The sequence below is a fragment of the Brassica napus genome, chromosome C4 (assembly GCF_020379485.1).
Source record: "Brassica napus cultivar Da-Ae chromosome C4, Da-Ae, whole genome shotgun sequence".
Taxonomy (NCBI): domain Eukaryota; kingdom Viridiplantae; phylum Streptophyta; class Magnoliopsida; order Brassicales; family Brassicaceae; genus Brassica; species Brassica napus.
The window spans coordinates 44,097,451-44,118,102 of record NC_063447.1 but is presented as its reverse complement, the minus strand read 5'-3'; the positions used below and the strand labels follow the sequence as shown (position 1 = coordinate 44,118,102).

The 20,652-nt window shown below is 38.1% G+C and overlaps 2 protein-coding genes across 3 annotated transcripts; one reads left to right on the top strand and one right to left on the bottom strand.

The window, feature by feature from the left end:
* The first annotated feature begins 11,942 nt into the window (after positions 1-11,942).
* On the top strand, positions 11,943-14,148 carry LOC106351836 (protein PTST, chloroplastic-like). The gene is made up of 9 exons (XM_013791565.3): positions 11,943-12,083; positions 12,200-12,233; positions 12,337-12,580; positions 12,699-12,788; positions 12,946-13,014; positions 13,185-13,290; positions 13,386-13,474; positions 13,551-13,663; positions 13,767-14,148. The coding sequence occupies exons 1-9, from the start codon at positions 12,059-12,061 to the stop codon at positions 13,867-13,869; spliced, it is 873 nt and encodes a 290-aa protein (XP_013647019.1). The 5' UTR covers positions 11,943-12,058; the 3' UTR covers positions 13,870-14,148.
* A 486-nt stretch (positions 14,149-14,634) lies between these two features.
* LOC106347822 lies at positions 14,635-19,798 on the bottom strand. Of its 2 annotated transcripts, XM_022701089.2 has the most exons (6): positions 19,576-19,798; positions 19,323-19,399; positions 17,942-19,173; positions 15,877-16,278; positions 15,532-15,788; positions 14,635-15,015 (listed from the first exon to the last, which is right to left on the bottom strand). In XM_022701089.2, exons 3-6 carry the CDS (start codon positions 19,089-19,091, stop codon positions 14,755-14,757), a joined length of 2,070 nt encoding a protein of 689 aa, XP_022556810.1. In that variant the 5' UTR covers positions 19,092-19,173; positions 19,323-19,399; positions 19,576-19,798; the 3' UTR covers positions 14,635-14,754. The 2 variants fall into 2 exon arrangements, with proteins under 2 accessions (XP_022556810.1, XP_013642880.1); XM_013787426.3 differs by lacking the exon at positions 19,576-19,798 and having other exon boundaries at positions 19,323-19,508.
* Positions 19,799-20,652: the final 854 nt, after the last annotated feature.

Here is a 20,652-nt window from a genome sequence, read left to right as displayed (position 1 = left end):
AGTAGGAAGTAAACAAAGATTTTTCCGGCTACATGTTTGCTTTCATGCGCAGAAGGAGACTTGGAAGACTACTTGTAGACCAATAATAGGTTTAGATGGAGCATTTCTAAAGTGGGACATAAAGGGTCATCTCTTGGCTGCTGTAGGGCGTGATGGAGACAATCGAATTGTTCCTATTGCATGGGCAGTAGTAGAAGTGGAGAATGACATGAATTGGGACTGGTTTGTGAGACACCTCACAAATAACTTGGGCTTAGGAGATGGCAAAGGTTATGCTATATTGTCTGACAAACAGAAGGTAAGTGTCTGATCTTGATTTTTTAAAGCATTTTATGGTTTGTTAATTGTATTTAACTGTCTCATGCTTGTAATTGACAGGGTTTAGTGAAAGCAGTCCACAACATTCTTCCAGAGGTTGAGCATAGACAGTGTTGCAGACACGTTTTCGATAATTGGAAGAAAGGCAGCCATGACATGACGCTACAAAGACTCTTCTGGCGAATAGCAAGGAGTTATACAGCTGGAGAGAAAAGCTGAAAGAGTACAATCCAGACGCCTATGCTACTCTTCAAGTCACCAAACCAGAAACCTGGTCCATAGCTTATTTCAAATTAGGACCTTGTCCAACGATAATCTGAATAACCTAAGCGAGTCCTTCAATAGAACCATCCGTGAAGCAAGAAGAAAGCCATTATTGGAGATGTTAGAGGACATAAGGAGACAATGTATGGTTAGAAATGTGAAAAGGGTTGTAATAGCTAATAGGGCTAAAACAAAGTTCACAAAGAGGACGCATCTTCGGATGGCTAAAGTGGAGTCGAAGTCTAAGGATTGACTGGAATTCCATGCACTCATGGCGCCTATGTGATCCTTAAAGAAAGTAAAAAACTTTCTGACTTTGTAGTTCCTTGTTACACCATAGCTATGTGGCGTCAAACCTATAGCATGGGGGTAAGGCCTGTCCAAGGGAAGAAGTTATGGTCTGATACGGGTAGATTAGGTGTCCTCCCACCACCTTGGAGGAAAGGAAACCCGAGAAGACCAAAAAACCATGATAGGTTGAAGAGTAAGGGTGAGACAGAGTCTAAGAAGAAGGGTCTGACAGTCTCTGAAACTGATAGTACAAAGCTAACTCGTGCTGATCGAGTTATTACATGTTCTAATTGCAAGCAAGATGGTCATAACAGGACGACATGTAAGAATGACTTTGTTGAAAGCCAACCCAAGAAACCACGAGGTCGCCCTATGAAAAATCAAGTAAGTTTAAAGATGTTTATGATTAGTTTATATTCTTGTTAGGCTCACTTGAACATTTTTTTCATTGTAGGTTCAGTCTCATGCATCATCATCACAACCAAGCCAGGGACAGTCTCATGCATCATCATCACAACCAACCCAGCCACAAGTGTCAACACAGCCACAAGGATCAACACAGCCACGAGGGTCAACACGGCCACATGGGTCAGAGAGATGGGAACAAGCCACACATGCACCACCAAGCTCAGATGCGTCAGGATGGGGACGATGGTTTTCGTGATTTCGAAGTTGGAAGGGACAAGGGTCGGAGAGATAGTATTTTTGGATTGGCAAATGTGTCTGTGTTTCAGTATTTTCGGATCTATTTTGAAGTTTTAGTGCTTTGACACTTATATTATGTTTCAAGGTTTGTATGAATGGTTCTACTGCTTCAAAAGTTTTAGTGCTTTGACACTTGTGTTTTAATTTTTGTAAGATTAATGGTTCTAGTGTTTGTAAGATAAATGGTGACCAAACAACAACAACTTAGTTCTTCACTTCAAAACAAACACAACAACTTAGTTCTTTACATCAAACAACAACTTATTTCTCCACCTTAAAACAAACACAACAACTTCAACTAAAAACAGACACCAACAACTTAGTTCTTCAAACTAACTACGACACCAATGCTGATCAAGCTTATGATCACAAACACAATCTTCATCTTCACTTCACATCTCTTCATCTCTTTTTTAGTTCTCACAACCTCTTCTATCAACTCAGTTATCACGCCCTTTAAATCTTCAACATTTGATTTTTCTTTAGTTACTTCGGCTTCAAATCGTGCAATCTTTGGCAAGGCATCTTCAACCTCTTCAAGAACGGCTTCCTCAACCCATTTAAACAGGTGGTTCTATGCAAAAACCATAAGATTTTAGGCCAGTCAATTCATGTTCAAATTTAATAAAAATTCAGCAACTACAAAATATAATCCTTTTTTTTTTTGGTCATCTACTTTACAGACTCATATAGACTCTGTGAACCAAACTGGGAGATCTTGATCCATGTGAACTACAAAATACGTTTATTTCCTAGCGCTACGGACTAAGCTATCCGCCTGCTTGTTCTGCGTTCTTGGGACATAGATAATCTCTGCACAGGAAAAAAGTCTCCTTCAAGCTGTTTATATCCTCCAAATAACTTGCAAATGCTGGCCAATCCTCTGGTGTTGAAACCATCTTCACCAATTGAGAACAATCCGTTGCAAACGTAACCTGAAATTGTCGTAAGTTTTTCATACATTCCATTGCCCATAACAAAGCTTCCATTTCTGCATGAAGTGGAGAAAGGGACGCCCGGACATTCCTTGCACCCATCAAACCCGCAAATCCCTCTAGAGTACTATACCATCCTTGTCCTGAGAAAATATCATTGTCTTTCCAGGAACCATCCGTAAAACACCATCTTCCTGAGATTGACGGAAGAACCATTGCACCAACCTGTTGAACTCTCTTTTCATCAGTCAGAATTTGCGACTCAGCCCAAAGCTTTGATTCCGTGTCAGCCAGTTTAAGGGTATCTAGCGGATCTACATCCATATTACTAAAGACTTTATTATTTCTTCCCTTCCAAATATACCATAGTATCCATGTAAACTGATGATCCTCCATCTGTGGAAGCACTCTCCAAAAAAGATGATCCATGTTCACAAAGAAGGAACTTGTCGGAAACATATTTGGATTTGTTGGAATCTTTGAAAGAGACCATGTCTGAAGTGCATGAGGGCATTCAAAAAACACATGGTTGATTGATTCCTCCTCCGCACCACACCTTGCACAAACAATGTCTCCGGTATCCCTCACTTATGCAGATTTTTCTTCACTGCTATACACCCTGTCACCAATTGCCATAGAAAATGTTTAATCTTTGGTGGACACCGTATTTTCCAGCAATGTGCCTTCAAAATATCCACCGTAGGTCCAAACACTACTGGTGGTTTTGCCCTATCTGGATATATCCTTTCCACCTGATATCCAGATTTAACCGTGTATTTTTCATTATTTGTGAAATGCCATCCATCTTTGTCTGCCATCCGAGTCCTACTCAAAGGTTTACTCTCTATTAATTTCACAACCTGTGGGTCCACCAAAGCCCGAATCGCCTGCGAATTCCATCTTCGCAAATGAGGATCAATAAGCGAATCCACTGTAAGGTCTGAGTAAAGATTGTGTTGATTTTTATTTGCTGGTCTCGGGCGAGTGGTTGGGAGCCAAGGATCATTCCATACAGATATGGAGGATCCTGTTCCCACCCTTTTGATTAGTCATTTGCTTACCAGAGATCTAGCAGAAACAATACTCCGCCAACCATAAGACGGAGAGTATGAACGAATCGGTTCCAGGGGTGAAGCATTCCTGTAATACCGACCTTTAAAAACTCTAGAAAATAGAGTATCTGGCTTTTCTATCAGCCGCCATAATTGTTTGCCAAGCATTGCAGTGTTAAAGTCAGTGATATCTTTAAACCCTAAACCTCCATCTTCCTTACTTACACATACTTTGTCCCATGATTTCCAATGCATTCCTCTTGTGCTACCGCTTGGGCTCCACCAAAACTGAGCTACCGCACTCGTCAATTTTTTTGCAATAGCCTTGGGTAAACGATAGCACGACATCACATGATTTGGCAAAGCCGTAATCACGGATTTGATGATCACCTCCTTTCCTCCTTTTGTAAAGAACTTAAAAGTCCAACCATTGACCCTATTATTTAACCTTCCGGAACAAAGACAAAAACTTGTATCTTAGAACCTCCAAGACTCTCCGGTAATCCTAAGTATGTTCCCATTCCTCCCAAATTTTGAATGCCCAGAACATCCCTTAGCTCCTGTCTGACAGATTCTTCAATTTTGTGTCCAAATTGAATTGAAGACTTATCAAAGTTTATAAGTTGACCCGAAGCTTTCTCATATTCCTTTAATATCCTTAGAATAGTATGACACTCCTCCTTTTGAGCTTTGCAGAAGAAGAGACTATCATCCGCAAAAAGCAGATGTAATATTGATGGGCATGCCCTGGCCACCTTTATTCCTGTTAATTGTTTCTCCCTCTCCGCCTTCTTAATATTTGATATCAGAGCCTCAGTACACAGAATGAATAAATAGGGAGATAAAGGATTTACTTGTCGTAAGCTCCTCTGTGGTATAATAAGTCCTTTTCATTGGCCATTCAAAAGAACCCGATATTGAACTGATGATATGCATTCCACCATTAGTTTAATCCAATGCTCATGGAACCCCATCTTTTGTAATAATGCCTTAATAAATGCCCATTCAACCCGATCATAAGCCTTACTCATATCCGTTTTGACTGCCATATACTTGCCTTTATACGCCTCATTAGTCCGTAATCCATGAAACATTTCCTGTGCTATAAGGATATTATCAGAGATCAGTCGCCCTGCCACAAATGCCGATTGCGTTTCTGAAACTAGGGAAGGCAGCAATACCTTCAGCCGTTGACACAAAACTTTCGAAATAATCTTATACCCTACATTACATAAGCTGATAGGTCGCAACTCCGTCATCCTTGTAGGTCTCTCCGTCTTTGGAATCATGCAAATATTAGTAATATTTAACCTTGAATCCATTTCTCCAGACACCAAAAAATCATTCACCATCTCCACCAAATCCCCTTTAATAATATGCCATGAATGTTGAAAAAACAGAGTTGTCATGCCATCCGGTCCTGGTGCCTTCTCAGGATGCATCATAAACAGAGCCTCTCTGACTTCCTCCTCTGTCGCTATCTTCAATAATCGTTGATTCATCTGTGGAGTTATACCCGGTGTTACCTCTGAGAGAAACGCATCAAACTCCGATGGAGAGGTAGTAGTAAATAAATCCTCAAAATATTCAACCGCCACTCTCTCTATTCCAATGTCCTCTGTAACCCAATTTCCTTCCCCGTCATGTAACCCAACTATCCTATTCTGGACCCTTCGTTGCTTAGTTAAAGCGTGATAGAATTTTGTATTGAGATCTCCAGATGCATACCACATATTTCTACTTTTCTGATGCCAATACTCTTCTTCATCCTTATATGCCTCTTGTAGCTTCCTGGACACCTCAATAATATCCTCTTGAGTTCTAGTATCATCTGTTTGTACCTCTTCCAACGCTTTCTGTAATTCCGATATTTTTTCCTTCCCATAAGGTGGATTATTTTTCCTCCATTTGGCTATCTCACGGCGACAGTTACTAATTTGTTCCACTATACCCGATCTTGTGTCTCCATTATTATCAGACCATCCCAGTGTGATTGATTCTATAAGACCTTCCTTACCAACCCATCTTTTATCGAATCGAAACTGGCCTTTCCTCTTGGGGACTTTATCTTCTAGATAAGCCACCACAGAACGATGATCCGATGCTACCATCCCTAGATATTCTGTATAAGAACAGGAAAAAGCGTATGCCATTCTTCATTTGCTAACGCCCGATCTAACCGACATCTAACCATAACTGCCCCTTTGCCCTTACCCCTCCTTCCTTGCCATGACAACTTATTTCCTTTAGCCGGAAACTCAAGTAAACCACAATTCCTTATCATATTATTAAGAGGAACAAATGAACTCGCACTCCGTAACCCTCCCCCTTCCTTTTCATGATTTCCTGTAATCTCATTTAAATCACCAATAATAAACCAAGGTTCTGAACGCGAAATTCCATATCTGGTTAATCGTTCACACACTTGTTCACGCAAGTCTTGCACTGGTTCTCCATACACAAACGTCATATAAACCATTTTCCCAAGAGCCACTGCTTCCACATCTATCATTCGGTTACTTGAATATAACACGTTAACCTGATACTCATTATTATAATAAAGCGCTAATCCACCACTTCTTCCAACCGGATCCACTGTGACCAGATTATCAAATCCGAAATGACCCTGAAATTTCTGGACAAACCCAAAATCTTGCTTTGTCTCTGATAAAAATAAAAAATCCGGTTTGTGTTTATGCCATATCTCCGTTAAATAACTTATCGTCCACTTACTTCCGACTCCTCGGCAATTCCAACTTAATATTCTCATTTAAAAAACTCTTTTAAGCTGGCGAAAGTGGGTGTAATGAAACCCTGAGTTCTCCAATACCCTCCTTAACCCCTAATAATTTTCCTTTTAAACTCCAATAAAAGCTCCTATATAACCCGTACAAAAATGAAAGATAAGGGTAGTCACTAGCCAATAACAATTTTCTAATATCCAATCTTCTCTTGGAATTCCTGAGATATCCAACTAGCAACACTTTCTGTTGGAACAGCGTATATAAGCCAAGCACTAATGACCATATAATCATCAGAACTATTATCTTCATCTCATAAGATAAGTCACACTCAATGTAAAACTAATACCAGTCACAAACCAATGAGAACCGACTCTGATAAGGTATGATGACGCCATCCTCATGATCCCAATTCACCCCAAACGAAAACATCAAAACGACAAGAACCCAGCAAACAATCCATGTATTAACCGTGATGTGCCTAACTCGAAATCTGCAATATAAGAATCTCTTTATCCATATAATGCTCCAAGATTCACATCTCCAGAAACCAAACAAAACCGCAGACCATAAAACCCATCCCTTGGTTCTATAATGAACGAGCCACCAAAATATCACGGACAGTCCCGTAAAGAACATTCCCAAGACCGAAGCCAAACTAAGGACCCACGACTGTAGGAGAAAGTCCAACCATCCAGATACCAAAATCTTATGTATCTGCTCAAAACAGATCCAACACCAATAATCCAAATAGCAAATTTTATTCCAATGCATGATCTTACATAGAGATCTTTCCCAACACCCAAACAATATTAAAAAAACCTTGAAAATTAAACACCCCCAAACGTACTTGCTAAAAAATAATAAGACTTGATCCATAAATTAAATTTTCAAATTTCCAGAGTTCAGGCTTGAAGAAACCTTGCTCTCCCCATTCTTGTTTGCATCCCCTTTACGAGTCCCCGTCCTAGCTCCAACACGTTTACGGGGAGAGACAAGCGCTGCTGCATTCCTCAGCTTTGTACTCCCTGCAACATTGATTGGTGGCTTAAACAATCTCTTACGAGACCCCTGCTTCTGTGTCGGCTCCATGACGACTGTGCTCCACTCATCCATACCATTGGCATGTTCCCCTTCCTCATGGGGTTGATCTTCCTCTTCATAACCCGCCATCATTTCTGCTATCTCCTCCTCCGAGACTGCCTGAAGAACATCAATCACTTGTTCATCCAAACCATGTTCTAGCAATGCTGCTTGGATCTCATCCATATCCATCACATCCTCCTCTTTTCTTTCAGAAGCTCTATCGCTTACCACAAGACTTTGAATTCTTTGTAAGCCCTCATCTTCATCTTCCTGATTAGAAATCACCTCCGAACCAGCCGCCTGAGTCTCCGCAAGTGCCTCCTGAAATTCCTTTGAAACAGGAGCCAAGGCAACCTCCTCCACATCTTGTAACTCCCCTTCCTCTCGTGTCTCTTTCTGTATCTCCTCCCGTACCTTCTCCTGCCCGGTTTGCCCTTCCACGCGACTTGGAAGAGCTTGACGACGCACCTCCTGTGGCACAACAGCTGTGTCTTCCCTTCTAAATGATCTTCTTTGTGAACCTCCTGCATCACCACTGCTGTGTCCACGAGAATTCCCCTGGTAGGAGGCGTTTCTCTTGTGACCCCTCTCCGCTGTCTTCACCCATTTGTAGTCATAGTCCTCAGCCACTTTGCCATTTCCCTTCCCAGAATAAGCCCGAATCTCCCTCTCTCTGTTTGGTTGATTGCTATTTCCATTGATCACCACACCCTTGTAACTTCGTGCTCGTTCATCATGTTTGCCCATCTCTTGCCATCCCCCATTTGCATCTCTCAGCTCCATGTTCTTCTCCGGACTCGCCTTAATGTTCTTAGGATCCGAAGGGCACTTCTCAGTCTTATGGCAAAGACTGGAGCATACTTCGCAATAACCGAAAAGCTTTTCATACCGTAAAGCTACTAAAGCTTCCTCCCCCGCGTAGAACTCTCCCCCCTTGAAATCAATAGTGGTTTCGAAACATAGTTCCTTGAAAGCGTCCACCACCACTTGAACCCTCGCCTATTCCACATCCACCAGCACCGTCCTTCCAATAGCATCACCAATGCTTTCATAAGTAGGAGCCGTCCTGAACTCCGCGGGAACACCTAACACTCGAACCCAAAAGGTGATCTCCGAAGGGAATTGGGGAGATTTCTTTGATTGCCATCGAGCCAATGCGAGCATCCAATAGTCAAAGTGATACGGTTGAAGCCTCAAGACCCCCTCTATCTCCTCCTCCGTTTCAAAAATGAATTGAAACATTCCAAGTCCCAGATCCGTACCAGTAACCCGGTTCTCCAAGCCCCAGATTTTCGGCAGATTTGTGATCAAAGCCTTCATGTCCTGCGCCGGTGGATTCATGCACCGACCAATCAACGTCTTGGAGAAGGTTTTGATCAACTCTGAGTTGTCAAAGTGAGGCACTGTGATCTTCAACCTTTTCCGAGTGTTGTCACCATTCTTCATCTCCCCCTTGTTAAGCAAATTACTCTGTGTCATGATATAGTAAGTGCGATCAAACTCGTGTAGAAGTTTAAAGCAAAAACAAGCGATGCAAACTAGAAAAAACCCCATCATCCTTTTATAGCCAGTCCATTTAGTCAATCCAAAATTTGACAAATATTCCATAATGATATCAAATCCATAATTGATACTCTGAATCACAATCACAAAGCACCAATGAAGCCCGAAACACACGATCTCAATAATCCCCAAAATCAAAAATCGCATTTCTGTAAGCCAGAAAATCTCCGCTTTCCATATACCAGTCATATTGAATCCCCATATCATTCCCCATATCTCCTTTCCTTCAAAGAAAATACTTTCAAACGAAGAAAAGATATTACCTTCAGAGATATTCAATTTCATCTTAAAGATGATTGAAACCAAATCTTGTTCCCCGAGATTCCCAATTTTCCTTATCTTCTCCGAATTAACCACTCTACGATCCATCAACATAGATCGTTTGCCTACTCCGATCCGTCTTCCCTTGTACAGACGACCCCTGATCTGAAAAAGATCCCCTCCACTCACTGTTTCTTTGATAATACCCGGATCCCATCTTCGAGAAAACATGGAACCCTACAAAATATAATCAAAGATGCAAAATAATTTACCTTTCTTCTCGTAAGACATCTGTAGAAAGGTCTCCCCGGATTCTTGACAGTATCCGCCGTGAAGATTGTGGTTGCAGTCCCGCAAACACATTTCGTCTAAAATCCACGAATATCAAACGTCGCCACAGTTGAGCTCTCTGACGTCGAATCCGAACTCATCTTCGTGCAAGGTGAAGTCAATCGAGTGAGATTCAAGATTTTTGGTGGTGGCTCGTGATTTAGGGTTTGTGGTGGAGAAAACCCCCAAATCGATTTGGGAAATAATGAGGGATGTGTGTTTTTTAATTGACAGAACACGGCGTTGTTTTGGTTAACGACGGAAATTAACTGGGTTTAAACGTTCTGTTAGTGTAATAAACGTCGGATTTAAATTGATCCATTCAACGAAAAGTTAGGTATTTTTTAGATAGTCAATAATAAATGTGTGATTTTTGTGGTTATTTTGAAAGCTGGGGATTATAATGGTCCAATTCAAAAAGTCGAAGGTTTTTTTAACATTTTTCCCGATTTTTTTTTATCATAGTTATTTCTAATTTTCATTTGTTTGTTAAAGAAAATTTGTCGTCTCTACTAACACAAAACTCACTATTTGACATTGTTGCCTTTTATACTAATACAATGTTATTCTTACTATTCAAATCCATATCATATGTTTTCTTAGATTTTGTAGTTACCAAATCCCACGTGTAAATCTTGACATACATTAGTAATTTATTTTTTCTTTTTGTCATCTGAAAACAAGCCGTCGATTAAATACTTGATTTTCAAAGTGGATAAGACATTGACCAAGCTAGAAAGAGGATAAAGGGTGCTGAGTGCGGCCAATTCGCAGTCGATGTTTGGAATAAGGGACCCTGGAGTGACCAAATTGACACAACATGGAACACGCCTTTCTTTGAGAAGCTCCAGGAGAGCTGGAATCGGACCCCCCTTCCACCGTACGGCTTCATAGGCAATGCTTTCCTTTGGATCTGCTGGTTCATCTGGACCGCGAGAAATCAACTCCTCTTTGAGAATCGTGCACAATCGCCGACAGATACTATCTCCAAAGTGTTGATGGCCCTCAAAGAATAGGAAAGTGCTCAACCACCAAGCAACGCTAGAAAGAAGATAGCCCCTCGTTTCCACCAGATCGCGATCTCAAATCCGCAGGAGATCTTATGCAATACTGATGCGTCATGGAACCCTACCACAAGATGCGTCGGCTTAGCATGGATCTTCACAAATCTAGTGCCAGTGGAGCTGCTTCGCGGGTCCAGGGTCCAAGCTTCAGTCTCCTCTCCATGCATGGGGGAAGCGCTTGCGATCAGAGAAGCCATGCTTCTTGCAGCCTCTCAAAACTATTCTCACATCTGTATTCGAACAGACTCCCAAGTGCTTGTACAAGCAATCTCCTCATGCCGACATACGATGAAACTCTACGGTGTTCTCTTTGATATCGACGGTTTAGGTTTTTTTTTTCTTCTCCGTTTGTCGCTTGTCGTTTCATGTTCACCCCAAGAGCTAATAATGGGCCAGCCGATGAGCTTGCAAAAGCCTACCTTTCAGCCCATGTTGTCTTGGGTTTAAATTCATCTTAAAATCTATTTTAAATAAATGAAATTAGTTGTTCAAAAAAAAAAGGGTGTTGGGTGCACATGCACGGATGCACCCATAATTTTTCAAAAACTTGTATATTTCTTTTGAAGGAATTTTATATATATATGAATATTATAATGTGTAATTTATATCTACTATACTAATAACTGTGCACCCACGGGAAAAGAGGTCTGGATTCTCCCTTGGCTACGAGGCAAATGATGAGTATAAACAAGTAACAAATAATCATGCCTAACCCTAACCACAAATATAAGTAACATGAAGATAAGAGCATCTCTGATGTAAAATACCATTTTTTCCACCAAAATAGAATAAAAGTAAAAATAGAGTAAAATTGCTTCAATCCTACTCCATTTTCCACTCTATAATGGAGTGATGAACAAAAAATAAATAGATTACTCCATTTATGGAGTGAACTTCGTTATGGAGTGAGATATGTGGTTGGATTGGAACATTTTTTACCCTATAATCACTTTTACTCCATTTTAGAGAAAAAAATGGAACAGAGATGGAGATGGCCTGAGTAACCAAACTTTGTAAAAAAAAAAAAAAAGGTAAGTAACCAAACTTATGAAATTAAAAGAGCGATTTCAAATCCCAAACCAAAAAATCACTCCAAAGAAACAAACCAAGCGACATTTAATTTCGCTCACGTCTTGTTTCATGCTTGCAACAAGATAATCATTGAAATATGAAAGGTATAAGAGGAGGATCAATTCATCATTGAAGAAAATAAATCTCCGTAACCAATAAAACTAGAACTTTGAGGACTAGATTTGAAACATTATTTCCCACGGTTTCCATATGTTTCTTCATATTTCGAAAGATTAAAAAGGTTTAATCAAAATTATGTTGCTGCCAGCCACACAGAAATATTTTAATTTACTTTCTCGAGTTTTGTTGCTCTTCTTCACTCGTCCAGACCATCAGTCTCTCCAAATCAGTTTATCACTCGCATTTTCTGCTATAACATGAAGCACTTCTGTACAAGTCAAGGTTAGTTTCATTCTTCTTCTTCCCAATATGCTCATTTGGACAGTCTATCAATTAGTTTCTGGAATGAGGTGGAATTGGATTAAAGAACCCTAATTTCTGTTAATTTGTAAATGCAGGTTGTGTACCCAGAATGGAATTTGGATTTTTAAGGTGAACAAATTTGATTATTTTGTTTTTTCTATTCATAAAAAAGTAACCTTTTCGACACTGATCTTGTTCATGTTCCTGTCCTTGTTCTTGTTCTTGAACACAGACATTGTCTTGAGCAAAATCTCACTCTTTCATGGAACTTAAAGGCATCAAGTTTAGGTAGTTTGGCCACAATTTCACATCTCCAGAGACTTCCTTTATCTATGGTAGCTTCTTCACGAAATCATTACAAGAACAGTTTGCTCTTGAAGAGATATTTAGTCCGTGTCGGCAGCACTGAGGAGGAACACTCATTGTCAGAAGATTCACTCGATGACTCTGTTTCTAGACCTCTCACTAGTGACGAGGTTACAAGCTTTATTTATGTTCCTCTCTTGTTACATATAGATATATTCTTTACATGATGAAAGGAACTTGCAATGGAGATTGATTGATGTAAGAAAAATCTCCCTTTGGTTATTGTAGTTGAAGTCATTGCTCATCGATAACCAGAGATCGAAGCTTGTTAAGAAGTTGAGTGAAGCTAATCAACATAACCGCTTCTTAAAGCGTCAGGTGCTTGTCTAATATGTACATTATATATCTTTTGTTGTTCTTCGATGGTGTTGAGTTTGTTTGTTGAAAATTCTTTTTTTAATAACTTCAAAATATATAGTCATGTTTGGTTAATGTTGCAGAAACATGTTTATTCACTTTTGACAGTCTTTTGCAGCTTAAAACACAGGAGGACGAGATAACTAGCATAAAAAGTGAGCTTGCAATCATGGAGCTCGAAGTTCAGGTCATTATATATATATATATATATACTTGTCTTAGATTTTACAGTGTCAAGATTTCACCATCTCCTTCCCTTAAGCTGATTTAGTATTTATAAGTAATTTCTTCATGTTCATTGCCAATCAAATACATATTTTAAGTTTTTCATGATATTATTGTTCTGTGGATGAGTAGGCTCTGGTCAACTTGGCAGAAGAAATAGCAAATCTTGGTATTCCACAAGGGTCTAGAAAGATTAGCGGAAAGTACATTCAATCACACCTTCTCACTCGTTTAGATGGTTCTTCTCTTCTCCTCTTGGTTAAATCATTACATAGGTTGCCTTCAAGGAACTATATACTAACTAAATCTTCTTCTTTTGTTCTCCCATTAAAGCTGTTCATAATAAGTTGAAGGAACAAATAAAAGACGTGGAAGCTGCACAATCAAAGGAAGTTAATGTCTTCTGGATTGGCATGGCAGAGGTAAACAACCTTCACATTCTGAAAGGCTCTTACAGTGTATCGACACTAAACATCATTTATTTGATATTCACATTAGAGTGTACAAGTAATGGGATCGTTCGATGGATGGAGCCAACCTGAGGATCTATCACCCGAGTACACAGCTTCTTTTACTAAATTTTCCACCACTTTAGTCCTTCGTCCTGGGCGGTACCCTTTCTTATTCTTCTAGTTTCTTTGTTTTTGCATTCAACATCATTTTTTTTTCATGTTTCAAACTAGTTTTTTTCTTTTGAATTCTTGAAACTTAAAGGTATGAGATGAAGTTCTTAGTGGATGGAGAATGGCAGATCTCACGTGAGTTTCCTACTTCCGGAGAAGGAATGTTGGAGAACAATGTTCTAGTGGTGGAATAGTTGCATCACCCATTTTGGTCATACTACCCTTAAACATAACCCATCTGTTTTCAGACCGGTGTAAATGAGATGCTAGACACAACCCATATAACTAGGAGGTCTTTTACTCGCCGATTTTTTTTTTTTTTTTTTAAATGCCATTCTGAGGTGTTTGAATGTTTGATACAAGGAATAATACAACAAATAGGTGACTGAGAGGGATACCGGATTAAGTTGGATCTCGAGAGACGCTAAAACAAAAACTATTTTCTTTTGGGTTAATCAAGAAGTATTGTTTTAGATCTCTGAGTACTAAAGGGTGATCTTTTTCCTGAAACCCATCAGCTTCACAAAAGAATCATTTGCCTTCCTCATATTTTGTTATTTTTCTTATATCAAGAAGTTCTTGATATTGTATGAAAGAGCCACATAGCCATTTTATAAAAGAGTAAATTATTAGAAGCTATATCTAATCAGAAACATTAGATTCTCTGTGTGATTTGGACCGCTTCTGCATAACTCCTTTGAATGCGACCTGTTGTCTTCCAACTCTTGAGATCATGATAGAAAACACAAAACGCTTGCGTTTTTCTTGGGAATATAATTTTAACTTCATGTGCATCACTGAAATAGTCTTTTGATGACCATCAAGAGGTGATTACGCAACTCAGAAATGACGATGGTGCTGATGCTGAGTGGTAATGGTGAAGCATGAAGTAGCTCCCACTCAGTTTTAATATAATCTATGTCATAGAATAAATATTCTTTTCAGTTACGTCACTCAACTGGAGTTGTAAACGTCCCCTTTATTCATTTGCTTTTTAAGTTCATATACAATACTCTGCTTCAAGACGGATCTAGTTAGGCATCATTGCATAATAAAATCTACAAGTCAATACAAAAATCTCAACAAGGAAAGAGACAAAAGGAAGGATCTAAATGTAACCTTCTATTTACAAAGCTTATCTTGGTCAACTTATTATGACACCAAACCAAGTGATCCTTGGTCAGTTTGGACATGTTCAAGACCCTTGTCACAAGTTTCATGTCCACTTGTGAGAAGAAGTGAAGCACTTGCTCTTCTGTTGAATCTTCTTCCTTGTGCTTTTTGAATCTTCTTATGATACATCTCTCACTCTTCAACACATCTTTCAACCTTTTCTCCTTCTGCGATCGCATCAATCAAATGACAAATAAAAAGGGCAAATCTCCAAAATAGCACATTTCTAAGTTTATATCACAAAATAGCACTCAAAAACTAAAATAACCAAAATAGCATTTTATCTTTTGAAAATTTTAATTTTTTTATTTTTCAAAATTTGAAATCTTATCCCCAAAACCTCATTTCTCAATTCTAAACCCTAAACCCTAAACCCTAAACCCTAAACCCTAAACCCTAAACCCTAAACCCTAAACCCTAAACTCTAAACTCTAAACTCTAAACTCTAAACTCTAAACTCTAAACTCTAAACCCTAAACCCTAAATCCTAAGCCCCACCCTTTAACTTTAAACCCTAAGTTTGTGACTTTTGATAAAACATTAAGTGCTATTTTTGTGACTTTTGACCTTGAGTGCTAGTTTGGGAACAAAAACTTGATTTAGTGCTATTTTTGTCTTTTTCTCAATAAAAAACCGGCTAGCAAATAATTTTAAGAAATTAAAAAAGTTTAGTGAAAACTTACATTTTGAAGCTCTGCTTTAACATCTGCGAACAACTCTAGATCTTCTGAGTTTTCTTCATGATCTGGCTCTATCTGTGACTTGGTTCTAGATTTATGATCATGAATGGAGCTAGTTAACTTATCAAAACGTACAAACCGCCAGAATAAACGAATGGTTTCCTCCATAATCTCCACAAGTTGTTCACTTTTAATCGCACCGTCATCATTTTCCTCGTAATCTCTTCTTTTTTCCTTCCTCTTGTCCTTGCTTCCATCTTCTGTTAACATCATCAGCATTCCAAGAACCGGTTAGAAACTCCCGAACCGGTTTAAGAATTTGGTAAGTTTCAGTTTAAGGATTCTTACCTCGAATAACCGGGACTTGAAGGAGGTTGCGAAGAACACGACGTTTCTTGATGTAGTGTTGCACTCTAGGCTCCTCGAACGGCTCGTTTTCAAGAAACCTCTGAAGCAAAACCTGAAACTGTTGAAACTCTCCGGCGACTTCGTTGTACCGACGAGAACCGTACACGTCGGATTCCAGCAATTTAATGGCCTTCTCGTATTGCCAGTGAAGAATTTCCCACGACAAACACATGTGGCCAACGTACACGTTCTCTAATTCTCCGTGAGTCTCTTTTCTGAATTGAACCAATGGTTCGGTTTCCGGTTTCTTCAGTTTCCATAACCGGAGATTAAAAACTGATGAAAACGACGACTGGGAGGGAGAAGATCCAACGGTCGAGGGGTTCGTTGATCGAAGAAGCCCTTCAAGAAAAATGGCCAAGAATCAAAGTTAAGTTGACGAACCAAATAAGAAAATTACTAGTACACAAAAATGTCAAATTTAAATCATGATAGCATAAGGTTCCCAAAACCAGTTTCTAAGAATAGTATAATATAATACTTTTAGCTTGCTTAATTATATAACTAAATTATATACAAAAAAAAATTAAACTATTTAAAATAATTCATATCCAATGAAGATGCTCTTAATAACTCAATAAACAAATGGTAGAATGTAAAATTGGCGCACATAAGTCATTAAATAAATGATTACTGGCCTAGTAAAATTTCCAAAATCTAATTTTTAATGAAAGAAACACACTTGGGAGTAAATAGATTGAAAGTAAGAAAAATAGGTTCCACTAGCAAGAAGGCTCAGTGAGTGGAGAGTGGGAAAACTTCGGTAAAGAAGTTTCAAAAGAGAGCAATGCAATAAAAAAGAAACATAAAAGCTAACTTCCAAAATGACACATTTGGTGACATAGGCCAATAAAGATGTGCATGTGTTCATTGGCTTAACAAATAAAGAAAGACAAATTGGTTAGACTAAGTTTTCAATTCCCAAAGCAGTATGGTTGAAACAACATTTGTCACATAGCATCTACTGATCTACTCATCTAAGAAGTTTGTTTCAAAAAAAGATTGTGGGAGAACTTCCCAATGAAAATGTTCTAATCAATCAAACAAATTGTAGACTGTAAAATTTGTACACAGAAGTCATTAAAATGCTTACTGACCTAATAAATTTCCAAAATCTAATTTTGTTACTAGAAGAAACAAATTTGAGAAAAGAAGAAAGGTAGGCTCCACTAGCAAGACTAAAAGTTAGTGGAGAGTCATAAGAAAATTTAGGTAAAGAAGTTCCAAAAGAGATCATGCAGTAAAGAAGAAACACAAAAGCTAACCCCAAAAACTGACACAATTGGTGAAATGGGCCAATAAAGATTTGCATGTGTGCATTGGCTTAATAAATAAAGAAAAGCAAATTGGTTAGACTAAGTTTTCAATTCCCAAAATCTAACATTATAGTTGAAGCAACATTTATCATATGCTAGCATCTATTGATCTACATGTGATCTACTTATCTAAGAAAGGTAAAGAATACTAAAACGTCCTATACAAACCCTAAAACTGTAAGCGATTTAAGACAATGCAATTACTTTGTCAAAGATCCGTTCTAGTCTCCAACCTAAAACAATAAATAGAATGAAAGACGTTTAATTAATTAATTAATAAAGTGTGTGTGTTCACCGATTAAAACAAAACACTACTACTAAAAAATCATCAACTTCTTCTAAAATGAAATACGTACTGTTCCCTAATAATCTTATTCCAAGTAATTAATAAACTAAATGTAAACACAACTTCCAAGAAAACATTTATTCAAAAACTAGTAAGAAAACCATAAAGAAAATTAAATAATGGTTAGCTTTTAGGTTTGGTGCAAAACGCGTCATCAATTGCTAATTAGAAAAATAGAATTCTATAAACCCTATTCGTGGGATCTAATGGTTTTACGAAAAAACAATATTCTAACTTATAAAACACTACAAAATAAAATCAATGTAGGCCAAGTTATTTGACTAATAAAACTATAAATGAAAATAATTTTATAAAATAAAGAAAAAAGATTGAGAAAGCATACCAAGAGCGAAGGACTTTTGAAAACTCAAGATATCGAGTTTTCGCATTCTTTCTCTGTAGCTTCTATGGAACTTATGAACCTCTCCAATGGTATCAACATGTTTAGACCTCTTCTCTTCTTCGATCCTCCATGGCTTTAACTCCTCCATGATCTTAGGACAATCATCTTCTTCTTCTTCTTCAAGAATTGTCTGAAGCCCACCAATCGCTTTAACTTTCTTCATCTCCATCTTGAGTTGCTCTATCAAATTTTGATGCTCCCATAAACTCTCGAACCCTTCTTCGTCCTCTTCTTCCTCTGAGTCAGAACTAGAACCTGAAGAATTGGCAATTTTACGATTTTGCCCTTTCTCCTCGGGCGGTGATGTTTCTCCGAAGTCGGAATCTGACAAAAACCCATCTTCGTTGCTTGTGAATGTTTGACTCGAGTCAACGAAATCGGAATCCGATTCCATAAAATCTTCCTCGGTTAAGAATCGGAGTTTCTCGGAGTTCTCTTTCTTGCCAACGGTGGAAGAAACAGAGTGATCCTCTGTTTTTTCAACCGTGAATGTCGCCGCCTTTGGGTTTTCGAGAACGTTAGTGAGATTCTTCGCCGGAGATGGTGATCCGTACTTACTATCCGCCGTTGGAATGACGGGAGAGGTAGAAGAAGAGCCTAAAACCCTGCTCAAACTCTCACCGGAACCGCCGGCGTAATCCTCTGTTTTTTCTCCGTTCTTTAAACAATCTTCAACCCTAAAAGTCGCCGACTTTGGGTTTTCCACGACAAAACTGAGATTCTTCACCAGAGACGGAGACTCATATTTCTTCGCCGCCGTGGAAACCGCCGGAGTAGACAAAAAATTGCTCTCGCTCTCACCGTAGTCCTCTGTTTTTTCTCGGTTCTTTAAACAATCTTCAACCCTAAAAGTCGCCGACTTTGGGTTTTCGACGACGAAAGTGAGATTCTTTGCCAGAGACGGAGACTCATACTTCTTCTCCGCCGTATAAATCGCCGGAGAACAAGACAAGGAACTGCTCTCGCTCTCATCGGAACCACTTAACGATCTGTAACCTCCTCTGCTCAACCTCTCGAAAGTTTCCGTCTGAAACTCGAATTTGAAAACCAATTTCGACAGTTCACTGATCCCTTCTTCTTCTTCGATCATCTTCGCTTTGTCTGATCCTTCAAGTTCTGACAAGAACCGAAACTTTGATATGTCGGTTCCAACAGTTGAATCTCTTGAAGCACTGTTTTGTTAATATATAAGGAAAATGAATAAAGTGTTTTCCTTTTCATTTATTTAAGAGATTATTTAACGCGTCTGATAGTATGAACATAGAAACTAGTAATAAATATCATAAAATAGGAAATTAATTCTCTTAAGATAATCAAGTACCTGGAGAATAAGATGAATATTGGTTTGAGCAAAGAGATGATAAGGGTGAAACAATCATGATGTGGTGAGATCAAGTTCTGTAAAAACAAAAGGGAACTGATCAGAATTTTCTTGAGAGAAGACATATAGTGGGGTAACTTTTGTTTACGAGTCATTGTTATGTCGGTCAAAAAAAGTTTCAATGAACCACTTTATTTCTAGGTTGAAAAACTCATGCAGAAAGTGTGAATTTGCAGAAAAAGAGACTTTTCACCTAGATACCCAAAAGAAACGTTAGTGAAATCGAAGGATGACGACGATGATGCTGATGATGATGCATGAATGAAAGATAGATTTTGAAGTGAGAACTAACAGATGAGAGATTGAAGGGAAAGGAACAAGTGAGCTAATTTTATAATTGTTGGAAAAAAGAAATCAAAAGTGTTCTTTGAGCTAATCTTATGGTTGCTTTGAACCATGGATTTCTCCACTCTGTTATTGGATGCCACATACACATCTATTACTACATTAATCACAATATTTTTGGAAAAATCGCATTTTAAACACTGAGAGTGTTGTTTTCTAGTACTTTAAACACTGAATTTTTTTTGACTATCATTTTAAACCTTCAAAGTGACATTTTTATCATAATAAACCTCCAAATACATTTTTCTGTTCATAAACGACCGGTGCTGTTCATTTTACATGTCAAAATGATGACGTGTCGGTTTCTTAAAAAAAAAACAGAAAAATTCGAATGAAATTGGAAAAAACTGTAGAAAATTCAAAACAAAATTAAAAAAAATCTAAAAAATTAAAAAAAAAATTAAAATTAAAACTTCAAACTTAAAATTAAAATAAAATATTAAAAATTCAAAAATAAGATCTAAAATTAAAGTGTCAAATTTTAAAAAGAAAATAAAATTTTAAAAATTCTAAAATTAAAACTTCAAACTTAAAAATTAAAATTTAAATATTTAACCAAAAAAAATTATATTTATTTTAAAATTCCATCCAATGAAAGTGACTGTCACTTATGATGAATCAAATCTTGCCACCATCAAAAACAATATATCAAAACTTGATACCACCAATTTTTTTTTTTTGATAATCTGGATATCCAGACACCTTACATAACCCGACTAGCGCCTAAGTACACTTCGCAGAAAGCATTTCGGGGGTCGCCAATTTCACCCATGTTAATTGATGGTGGCTAGACGCAGGGCTAATAATTCTCTCAAATAGATTATTTTGAGTTTTGTCACAAAAAGATTTTCTAAGAAAATGACCAAAATTTTTTATTAAAGATGCAAAAGACTCTTATGCTCTAAATATATAAATACAAATAAAT

Coding starts and splice junctions, on each gene's coding strand:
- LOC106351836 (XM_013791565.3), top strand. CDS start 12,059: ATGAAGCACTTCTGTACAAGTCAAG. Junction 12,581..12,698: donor GACCTCTCACTAGTGACGAG/GTTACAAGCTTT, acceptor TGGTTATTGTAG/TTGAAGTCATTGCTCATCGA. Junction 12,789..12,945: donor ACCGCTTCTTAAAGCGTCAG/GTGCTTGTCTAA, acceptor AGTCTTTTGCAG/CTTAAAACACAGGAGGACGA.
- LOC106347822 (XM_013787426.3), bottom strand. CDS start 19,477: ATGACTCGTAAACAAAAGTTACCCCACTATATGTCTTCTCTCAAGAAA. Junction 15,789..15,876: donor TCAAGTCCCGGTTATTCGAG/GTAAGAATCCTT, acceptor TGATGTTAACAG/AAGATGGAAGCAAGGACAAG. Junction 15,016..15,531: donor TTAAAGCAGAGCTTCAAAAT/GTAAGTTTTCAC, acceptor ATGCGATCGCAG/AAGGAGAAAAGGTTGAAAGA.